This window comes from Aulonocara stuartgranti, assembly GCF_965226115.1.
Source record: "Aulonocara stuartgranti genome assembly, chromosome: 6".
Classification (NCBI taxonomy): domain Eukaryota; kingdom Metazoa; phylum Chordata; class Actinopteri; order Cichliformes; family Cichlidae; genus Aulonocara; species Aulonocara stuartgranti.
The window spans coordinates 12,612,454-12,622,725 of NC_138944.1; the positions used below are offsets into that span (position 1 = coordinate 12,612,454).

Consider the following 10,272-nt stretch of genomic DNA (forward strand, 5'->3'; position numbering starts at 1 on the left):
GGAATTTAGGCTGCTAGCGTTTAATTATTTCTCATAACTGTGTACATATATATATGTATTATTATGCATGTATCATGTGTATTCCAGAGTGCATTATAGGAAAAAAAATATTTAAAAATGGAAATCCCCAGCTATGATCCGTATAAAATTAAAATCTAGTAAAAGGCAGTCTGTAGTAGAATTACATTTTTTGCTTTTATTTTATTTTATTGTTTTTGCGAATATTTTTAAAAGAAGCAGTTCGTTCTATTCTTGCTGTAGACTGAAAGTGACCTTGCGGGAGCCCTAAAGTTCGTTACTTAATTGAAACCTGCACAGCTGCGCTTGAATGAATCAGCACGACTCCTCCAATAATCACATCTAACTTGATTCACCTGAGGCGGCTTTGACAAATATAATCACCCGGCGGTTGGTTTCACTGAGTTTTTATTTCAGGAGCTTGGATTACTGTGCGCTCAAAGGCCAACATGCCCACCAAAAACGTTACCGACGAACGGCTCTCCAAATTTAAGAATAAGGGGAAAGATCCAGCAGTAAGTTGACTATGATTTTTTTTTTAAATTTATTTATTTTTTTAGGTTCTATGTAATGGGTTATTTTATCTGAGCTACACCATCTACTCCTGTAGAAACTTCGGGAGAAAAGGATCACGGAATGCGTGGAGTTGCGCAAAGCTCACAAGAATGAAAATTTCTTGAAAAGAAGAAATATAACGCTGTCGTCCCTCCCGGACGAGGAGGCCCTGTCTCCAGACTACATCCCCAACGAGCTGGTAAGTTTCCAGAAACCTTTAATAACTCTACTAAAACTAGCAGAGACTCTAACAACATACCTGTAATCCAGGTGACCCACTTATCCATTGAGGACATAATTAAAGACGTGAACAGCGACTGCAGGAAGTCCCAGACCCGAGGCTGTCAGGCAGCCCGGTGAGTGTTCAGGGATGATTATGATCTGTCTGATACTGTCTTCAAATGTAACCCTTGCTTTTTGCCATCTCACAGATGATTACCAGCTCAGTCTGTCTGTAAAGAAAAACATCAATTTCAGGGATCACATGGGACCTGTGGGGAAACCGTAATGGGCGTTTATACAATGTTAATGACACCCAAGAATTTATTGGGTACAAGTGAACTGAGCAAAGTAAAGCCTGTACCTTAACTTTTTTTTTTTTTTTTTAATCGTCTCCTCAGGAAGCTGCTTTCTCAAGAGCGTAACCCTCCTCTGAAGGAGATTATAGATGCTGGTTTGCTGTCTAACTTTGTGTCCTTCCTGTCTATGGACGATGAGCCAACTCTGCAGTTTGAAGCAGCTTGGGCTCTAACAAACATTGCCTCTGGGACCTCTTGGCATACACAGCAGGTATTAAAGCTGTCTGATATTAATGTTATGTTGGACAGATTTCACAGTAATCTACCAACATGTTGGATATTGTCAATATTCAACATATTATAGTCACATGTCTGCTTTGGGTTTACCTTGTAACCTCCTCAAGCCATTTTCAGAGCAGACTAAATGTGTGTGTCTACCCTCAGGTGGTGGAACATGGGGCTGTACCAGCTTTCATCTCTTTGCTGTCCTCGCCAATGCTGCACATTAGTGAACAGGCTGTCTGGGCTCTTGGGAACATTGCAGGTTAAATCTTAAATACAATGTATTGTCATGTCTGGCTTTGCTCTAACAAAGGGGGGTGTTGAAAATGGGAATCTGAGATGAGTTTCAAAAAGCGCCTCAGTTGCTGAGTAACTCTGTGGTCTTCCCACTAAACAAAGGAATATGGAAAATAAAATCCAGTCCTCTACTTCAGTTTCATTGTTATGCTTACAATGTAACTACTCCTCAGGTGATGGTGCAACTTATCGCGATGTCTTGATTGAGTGCAATGTCATCCCAGCCTTGTTGTCTCGAATCTCTCCAGACACACCGGTCAGTTTTATGCAAGCTTTGTTTGTGTTTGTCCTCTTTTTCTGATAACTTCTAAATATTCTGGATTTGAGATTGTCCTGCACTTGGTAGAGTCTAGGTTTAGCTTTGCACTTTAACCACACTGCCAAATCATGACTGGTTTAAATGCATTATGCTGAAAAATCTATGGTTTTAATTTGTCAAACTCAAGTTCCCACAAAGGAACTTGACTGCCTTTAACTGGTTCTAGTGTATAGTAATTCATGTTGATGGCTTTCAATGCCAATGAGTGCATCAAATTGGTCAAATGTGATCAAATAAGTTCTAATGAGGAAGATTATTATTAATAATACTTCAACTGCATGATTCTTCAACTAAAAGCTACTAAAATAGTATTATCAGATAACTAGTAAAATGGTGAAAGAAACTTCAAGTCTAAACTGTAATTGACTCTAACTCTAGGTTGGCTATTTGCGTAACCTGACATGGACTCTGTCCAACCTGTGTCGAAACAAGAATCCATTTCCACCCTTGTCTGCAGTCCAGCAGGTAAGATCAGGAACTGTTGTATTGACACGTGATCAGATTGCACATCTTAATTCCAAATCCACCAGTTGATAAGCTACATCTTCTGCTTCTGTAGATGCTTCCTTCACTGGTCCAGCTGCTTCATCTAAGTGACAAGGACATCTTATCTGATGCATGCTGGGCAATCTCCTACCTTTCTGATGGTGACAATGACCGCATTGAAATTGTAGTGAAAACCGGTATTGTTCCTCGACTGGTGGAGCTCATGAGTCACCAGGAGCTTGGTGTCATGGTAGTGTATATACACACACCCCTACTCTGAACTTAAGGGTCTGTCACTTGAGCATAAGTTAAAAATCTGACATGAGATACGAAGATTTAATACTTTCCCCTCTGTCATTACTCAGTGTTGCATTTGAATATGAATGATCACTTCATATACTTTTTTTTTTTTCATAAATCTTTGACAACCAGACCCCAGCTCTCCGCTCCATTGGGAACATAGTGAGTGGCTCTGACCTACAGACTGAGACTGCAATTGATGCTGGAGTTCTAAATGTCTTACCCAAGTTAATGAGGCATCCAAAGGCCAGTATTCAGAAGGAGGCAGCATGGGCCTTGTCCAACATTGCTGCAGGTCCATGCAAGCAAATCCAACAGCTGATCACCTGTGGTCTGCTTCCTCCTCTAGTACACTTACTGAGAAATGTGAGTATCCTTCAATCTGTAGTCTGAATTCAAAGTGTAAAACTGTGTACACCACCTTTGTGTTTACTGGGTTACTTGATCCAACGTAGTTTTAATGAGCCATCACTCTGTGGATAAAGGCCACAATGAAGTGTAGGAGTTTAGTTCTTTTCCAAGTGAAGTTGTGATAAATGGGCTGAAATCAACACCGAAAGTTGGCACTTAAACACTAGTGCCGTTCAGATTCTGAGTAAGCTAGCCATCAGTATGTTAGGTTCTTTTTTTTTTTTTTTTTTTTTCTTTTTTCTTTAATACAGAAAATTGTCCAATTTCACAAGTAACAATGGGCTTATCTGTTCAGCTGCCAAATATTTTATTTTTGTAAATATTCTTCCTCGTCTCAGGGTGACTTCAAAACTCAGAGGGAAGCTGTTTGGGCTGTGACAAACTTGACTAGTGGGGCTACTGTGGAGCAGGTAGTCCAGTTGGTGCAGAGTGGTGCTCTGGAAGCAATCATCAACCTACTTCAGGTCAAAGATGCTAAAGTCATTCTGGTCATATTGGATGCCATAAACAACATCTTCATGGTGAGGGCAGAAGATGTCGCAGATTATAAAATGCATTAATCTGGCTAAATTAAAATGCAGTGAGATTTAAGTCTAAATGATACTATGTTTGGTGGGGTTGGCTGTGACTTTTTCAGGCTGCAGAAAAGCTTGGTGAGATGGAGAAGCTTAGCCTGTTGATTGAAGAGCTGGGAGGACTGGACCGCATTGAGATGCTGCAGAACCATGACAATGAAATGGTGTATCAGGCTGCACATAACATAATTGAGAAGTACTTTAGTGATGTAAGTCTTAGCTGTGTGGATGAACAGTTATAATGTAAGCCTTAAACTTTGTAATCTGAAGTTGGGAACTTGTACTAATATTTGTATTTTATTTTTGCATTTTGATTTGAAAGCTGACTAAAAAATTTTTTTTTTTTTTTCTCGCTCTTCCCCTCTCTATCTAGAGTGACACTCATGGTGAGAAGGTTGATGCAACAGAGGATGAATTTGCTTTTCAAAGCCCTGATGTCCAGAAAGCCTTTGAATTTTAAAACTGACTCTGTATGTTTTGAATTCATGTTGAAAATTTGAATAAAGGAATGATCTCAATGGTACTAAACAGTCATGGGTAACTTGGGCAAATCTCATTGCACCTGTGAACCACAGCAAACTAAAATGTCACAAGTTTTCCAACATTTAAAACGGTTAAATCTGCAACTTCTCAAGTGTAAACTTGAGTAAGGGCTAGACGTCAACTGCATTGCTGGAATTCGGGTTGCTAGTTTCACTTTACTACTTTCCTGCGCTGTAACTTATTCTGTATCACTCTGGGCAAATCATTAGCTTGCAGAAGACTGACAAGAAAATTGGCCTCAGTTAAAGGTGCTTTATTTCTGCCTCTCGAACATTTGTGGCACTCTCCTTTATCCCGTCCCCACCTGCTTCATCCACCAGTGTCTAAACTGTCAGGATCATGTCCTGCTTCCTACAGTTGGTAGTGACTCTGAAGTTTATTAAAACTGAACATGAGTTGGCAATCCCTCCTTTACTGAAATTTAAGCATTCAAGTCTGGCTGACTACACTCTGAACTAGTAATTCAGACACTCTGACGTGCAAAAAGTATAATGAAGTACACTTTCCACCCCTCACATGCACTGTGAGGAAGTAGACTAAGTCAAAAGCATGAATTGCCAAAGCCACCCATCCTCTTCACATACCACTGAAATGTAGTTGAGATGTGGCTGCACACTGATCACGAACTACAGCTTTGCTCTGTAGAATAGCATTACAGACGACCTAGCTAACAGAAGGGACCTATAAATAAAGCATTTTCAGAACTTTACAACGAGAATTTTTAATTACATCGTTACAAATAAAGAAATTTACACATTTCCTTAAAGCTAATACAAAATAACATTTATAAAAACCAAGATGTGAAAATTCACAATGGTCAGACCAGGTTGAAGTGTGTGCACTGGTGCATCTGGCCAATGCTCTTTGATAATGTCTTTATCAATTGAAAATTGATACTCTTGGCAGACTGGCACTGGACTGACTCCCAGAATGCCTTGAGCATAAAGCCATGATGAAAACAAAACTACAGCAGGTGATGTGAACTTCTAGTCTTAGACATCTGGCAACAGCTGCAGACTTCTTTCATAACTGCCCTCCTAAGATATGACTTTTTCTAAGAAGGCAGCAGCTTTGGAAAATGTCCTATTTGTCACAAGGAAGACCTACAATTTTTTACACAACATTTTACACAAAAAGTTTCAGTATCATGCTTTCCTTGACTTGCCAAATTTCAAATGATGCAGAACAATGAAAAGCAATGTGCATAGGTATGGCTAAAAATACAACTGAGTCAGCAATCAAGCTAAGATGTGCAACAGCCATTAAAAAAAAGAACTTACTGCTAATGTGTTGAATACAATGGTGATTTTGGCCCCTATTATGTGATCTAGGTGGAGCATTTTATTGCTATTTATTATAAATGGAAAAAATACAAATAGGAATTTGGAAACTTGCGTTCCTGTCGAAGCACCAGACATCAGTCTTTAACAGTGTTTGTGGACGTGTGTCTCTACATTTTCTCATAGCTAAGCTCATGTCCACAAGTGAGGCACGTTTTCTTGTAGAGGTCTTCCTCTTCATCTACAACCTCTTCTGGTCCGTACTCATGCTGGTGAGCGGTGGTGTTTTTGGTCCACATACTGCTCCTTACTGCTCTGCGTAGCTCTGATACACGCACAGAGACACACAGCTGATGTTTAACAATGCTCAGTGTAACCCATTTGGGAGGGGAGAATTTTGGCTCAAAGCAAACACCAACCTTTGACCTTCTTGTTGAAGCGTTTTTGTTTCTGCACCTCTCTGTTCTCTTCTCTTGTTTCTCTGGCTTCTTCTAGAGCTTCCTCTGAACCCCACACCTCCATACATCTTTTCTCCACCTGTAATATACAAAAACCTTTTAGCAGGTCCATAGACTGTACAGGTAAGATGGACACTGGCACCATGATGCCCCCCTTGGAATTGTAAAATTCTGCTTTAAAGTTGAAATTTAAGCATTTCGCTGCAGCCATCTTTGGTTTTGGGTTGAAGCTAATATCTGGAAAACCGAGGACTAGTCAGCCACACTGTAGCTAGTAAATTCTAAATGTTTAAAAGTGATTAATAAGTTACTAAACCAAGTGGGAACTAAGTTTTTTTTCATAGATCTTTTTGTAACCAAAGGAATCGCCCCCTGCTGTCCATTAGAAAGACTGCAAGTTTAAATCACTTTTACCATCTTCTTCACTTTAAGATTATGTAAAAGAGACTTTTACATAATCTACAAAACATACACCCTAATACATTTCCTGAACATTTAGCGGTACTTTGGTTTACTCACACCTCAGCCTCTCATTTCTTGGGTAATAGTATTTTCACATTATTTATGTTATCACAAATCTAATGACTAACGATTTTTAACACACAGTGTGTTAAAATTACAGTTAATTGGTAAGCTTGTGTCATAAAACGTGTGCATTGTAAACTTAAAACAAAACAAAACAATTATCTGCTTGTTTTTAGTGAAGATTTACGAACCAATCACTTCACTTTTTTTATATGAATAAAGTTTCACATACATTAAGCTTTTTAAGACAGAAATACTATATTTAAGTTCACAGTGAGCAGTCTAGCCACACAACACTGAATGCTAAAGAATATTAGCATAACGTGAATATAGGTTAAAAAAGTTGTATGAACTGCCCTTCGCATATTTTCATACCTGCAGCTGGAGGTAGAGCTTCATATCTCCCCAACGTGGGTTATGGGGGTTTTTCTTCAGTATAAACCTGAGAGGAGGCTCCCTCTTGTCCAGGTCACAGTCCTTCAGCAGGTAGCGCTGCTTAGCCTCAGTCCTGGAGATCAGCTTGTGCTTTTCCTCATTGTCCCTGAAAAGGAAATAGGTTTAAAATAGATCTTTAGTTGTACGACTATATAAAACAAAGTTGACAGTTATACACAAAAAAAGTTTGAGGCAACTAAATGACCAAAACATTGCACTTTAAAGCCCCTAAATACATAGACTGTGATGGACACCAACACAAAATGTTTAGGTATCTTAATGCTTAATATAGAATGCACAAGCAAATACAGTAAATGACAGCAAATCATCCTTTTTTTAAATTTCGTCATGATGAAGCCTTAGTTTAGTTTTGTTTAAAAAAAAAAGGTTCAGTACATGTAACATGTAACATGAGGAGGTGTTAATTCATCCTCCAAATTCTTCCAGATCTCAGGGAGCATGACTGTAAACAGCTGTTAAACACTGGAAATCAGTGAGGCTTGCAGGTGTTTATGGTTCAAAGTTTTAAAATATAAGTCACCAAATAAATCTAATAAATATAAACGTATTAATTGTGCACACAGACTGCAGCAAACACATCAGGTGTGTGTGTAAGTGTATACCTGCAGTTGTCGCACACAGACAGGTCAAAGCTGTTGCTCAGGTACGAGTCCATAAAGGGTTTCTGACATTCATCACACATCAGGTACTCTGGTTCAATCACCGGAGCTGAAAACAACGCAGACCCACAGTGATCAAGAACAAAGGTAAATACAGTTTTTCTCAAATGTTAAAACACAAAAGCCAATCCTGCAACCCAAATGACCAGTAGTCTAAACACATTTACTAAATGTAGCCACCATATTCCAGTACCATAAACACATGTCACATGAAGACACAATTCACAAAACACAACCCTCTGTACTCATAAATCTAAACACATTTTTCCTTGCTAAAACACATGTTGCAAAACAACTCTGCTCATATTCTCAAATGAAAGCCCATGTGATGCAAAATGCTTGCCACAGTCACCAATCTTTGAACACAGGGAACACACCTGGCGTCATTCACTACACACAATGACTCAAAATTGAAGACACTTGTTGCTAATGCTGTACCCACATGTGAAAGCAAGTTCAGAGTGCACAGTATGCTGAAGATTCCAAACAAACACAATGGATGAAGGCAGAGTCAGGGGAAGAGGAATTTGATGCAGAGGAGGGAGAAGAGCTGGCCCTGGAAGAAGAGGAGCAGGCCAATGAGGAAGAGGAGTTCAAATGAGAGGAGGAAGAGGAGCGACCAACGAGGAAGAGGAGAAGGCCAACATGGGAGAGGAGAAGGTCCAGGAGGGAGAGCAAGACAACCTCGCACCATCATTACGGACGAGATGCGAGCAACAGCTCAGCGACATGATGCCGCACAGTGATTGTGGTGTGTGTGTGGTGTGAATAACGTAAATAAAAAAACTTCACACCCTGTTCATGTTTTCAAGATTACTGTTGTGTGCAATAGATTCTGTTTTTGCATTGAGTTGTGTTACAGTAGTGTACGTACATGCAGGATTTTCTATAGATTTATACTACTCATATGAAACTCACAAATCTAAATGCCTAATCCTCTGCAGAGATCTACGACGATCCGTTACTGTATAGTTTCCAAAATATGCATTGGCAGTTATGAAACAAAGAACCTTCTCACAAATTGAGCATTGTGTTTTCAATTGTTTTGCTGTAGTGTGTAATGCTGTGTATAGTGTTTACAGTTTTGACAGCTTCGAGCTGCTCTCTTGGTGTGGGAGTTTGAGTTTTGCAGTGGGAAGGTGTGGTTGTGTTTATGTAGCTTTAGAGAAGGGTGTTGTGTTTGGACATTGGGGGACCTGGTGGTAACGTTTGTGACGTGTGTTTTAGCATTTGAGAAAAACTGTAATGTAAGTACGAGACGAGCACGTATTTGTCTAACTAAACACACACCTGGCTGATGCACCACTACCTTGATCGTCTGCTCTCCCTCTATATTTCCCTCCTCGTCGATAAAGAACCCAGCTCCCGAGTCGATGGTCTTGGAAACTTTGGCCGCTGTTGCGCCCTCCACAGCGGACAAAGGACGACTCGCAAGACGGGCTTGTCGGAGCATCAACGCCCGCTGCCGGTTCCTCTCGATTTTAGCCCGCATCGCCGGGGAAAGCTCGAGTTTGGGACTCGAAGCACCACCATCCACTGTCTCGGCCTGTGACGGATCCATGGTGCTCTCTAAACACAGCGATCACGGCAGAGCAATGAATTAAATTACTCTGCAGAACTTGCCCCGGTCCCTCTCGCTCCATGCAAAGTCCAGCACTAGATTGTTGTTACAAAACTGACAGCTGAATGCTTCCGGCTTCTTTTTCGTTTGGGTCTTTTGGTGATTTTCAAACAGCTTTCGGGGGCAATACCGCCACCTTCTGTCTGACCCCGTGTGGAGTAAAGCACACCGCTATCGGACTAATAGTAACTGAATTCAAAAACGTCCACATATCTATTTATTACACTTTATATAATAAAATATTGCATATTCATTTTGATTCTTATGGCTTAGTGATTGTAAAACCAGAAATTCAATATTTCCAATTATTATTATTATTATTATTATTATTATTATTATTATTATTATTATTATTTTCTAAACTTAGTCAAAAAGAAAGGATACAATGTATCCTTAAATAAAGCTCCCAATGAGCCAGAGTTTCTTAAAATGTTTCAGTTACTCTTTAGTAACAGCTATCCAGACTTTTTCTTCATTCAAAAGAATTGTCAGGCCTGAAACACATACAGTATCTGAAAGTCATGTCTTGAAGAAACAACAGAGACCAGACCCAGGGCCTGACAGGTGTATATGGTCCTTCAGTAGCAACAGGGTTTATGGACCTGATGGTGGATATTAGGAAAGAAGAGCTAAGCAGAGCCTACAGTCATTTGTCAAACACAAGGGAGGCACTGTTATTGTTTGGTGTTACATTTTAGTCAGCGGTCTTGTCAAAATTGATGGATGTACAAACAGAAAAAGTATGGTAAGATTCTGATCCACTGTGTATTATCATCTGGAAAACATCTGATTGGCTGCTCAGATTGGAAGATCAGATTATCTACTAATCAGAAGATTGGTGTTTTCATTACTAGCTGCTCCAGTCTGCATGCCAAAGTATCCTTGTGGAAGATACTGAACCCCGAGTTGCTCTCAGATGCTTTCGTTGTAGTCTGTATAGAAAGCACTTAGGTAGAAATAGCATTTTAA

General features: G+C 39.8%; 2 protein-coding genes across 2 annotated transcripts; one reads left to right on the plus strand and one right to left on the minus strand.

Annotated features, from left to right (window-relative positions):
• The first annotated feature begins 368 nt into the window (after window positions 1–368).
• kpna7 (karyopherin alpha 7 (importin alpha 8)) lies at window positions 369–4,289 on the plus strand. The gene is made up of 12 exons (XM_082537878.1): window positions 369–533; window positions 629–772; window positions 844–929; window positions 1,194–1,362; window positions 1,536–1,635; window positions 1,844–1,926; window positions 2,368–2,454; window positions 2,549–2,725; window positions 2,908–3,141; window positions 3,525–3,707; window positions 3,824–3,970; window positions 4,135–4,289. Exons 1-12 carry the CDS (start codon window positions 468–470, stop codon window positions 4,219–4,221), a joined length of 1,563 nt encoding a protein of 520 aa, XP_082394004.1. The 5' UTR covers window positions 369–467; the 3' UTR covers window positions 4,222–4,289.
• Window positions 4,290–4,772: 483 nt separating this feature from the next.
• xpa (xeroderma pigmentosum, complementation group A) lies at window positions 4,773–9,403 on the minus strand. Its single transcript, XM_082537057.1, has 5 exons — window positions 8,973–9,403; window positions 7,626–7,731; window positions 6,943–7,108; window positions 6,004–6,121; window positions 4,773–5,909 (listed from the first exon to the last, which is right to left on the minus strand). The coding sequence occupies exons 1-5, from the start codon at window positions 9,241–9,243 to the stop codon at window positions 5,755–5,757; spliced, it is 816 nt and encodes a 271-aa protein (XP_082393183.1). The 5' UTR covers window positions 9,244–9,403; the 3' UTR covers window positions 4,773–5,754.
• Between the last annotated feature and the right edge of the window lie 869 nt (window positions 9,404–10,272).

What these genes read in the sequence shown, in the direction of transcription:
- kpna7 (XM_082537878.1), top strand. Translation starts at nt 468, where the DNA reads ATGCCCACCAAAAACGTTACCGACGAACGGCTCTCCAAATTTAAGAAT. An exon ending in ACCAGGAGCTTGGTGTCATG is followed by an intron (nt 2,726 to 2,907) that starts GTAGTGTATATA and finishes TTTGACAACCAG; the next exon opens with ACCCCAGCTCTCCGCTCCAT. An exon ending in TTGAGAAGTACTTTAGTGAT is followed by an intron (nt 3,971 to 4,134) that starts GTAAGTCTTAGC and finishes CTCTCTATCTAG; the next exon opens with AGTGACACTCATGGTGAGAA.
- xpa (XM_082537057.1), bottom strand. Translation starts at nt 9,243, where the DNA reads ATGGATCCGTCACAGGCCGAGACAGTGGATGGTGGTGCTTCGAGTCCC. An exon ending in GGTAGTGGTGCATCAGCCAG is followed by an intron (nt 7,732 to 8,972) that starts GTGTGTGTTTAG and finishes CGTTGTTTTCAG; the next exon opens with CTCCGGTGATTGAACCAGAG. An exon ending in CTTCAACAAGAAGGTCAAAG is followed by an intron (nt 5,910 to 6,003) that starts GTTGGTGTTTGC and finishes TGCGTGTATCAG; the next exon opens with AGCTACGCAGAGCAGTAAGG.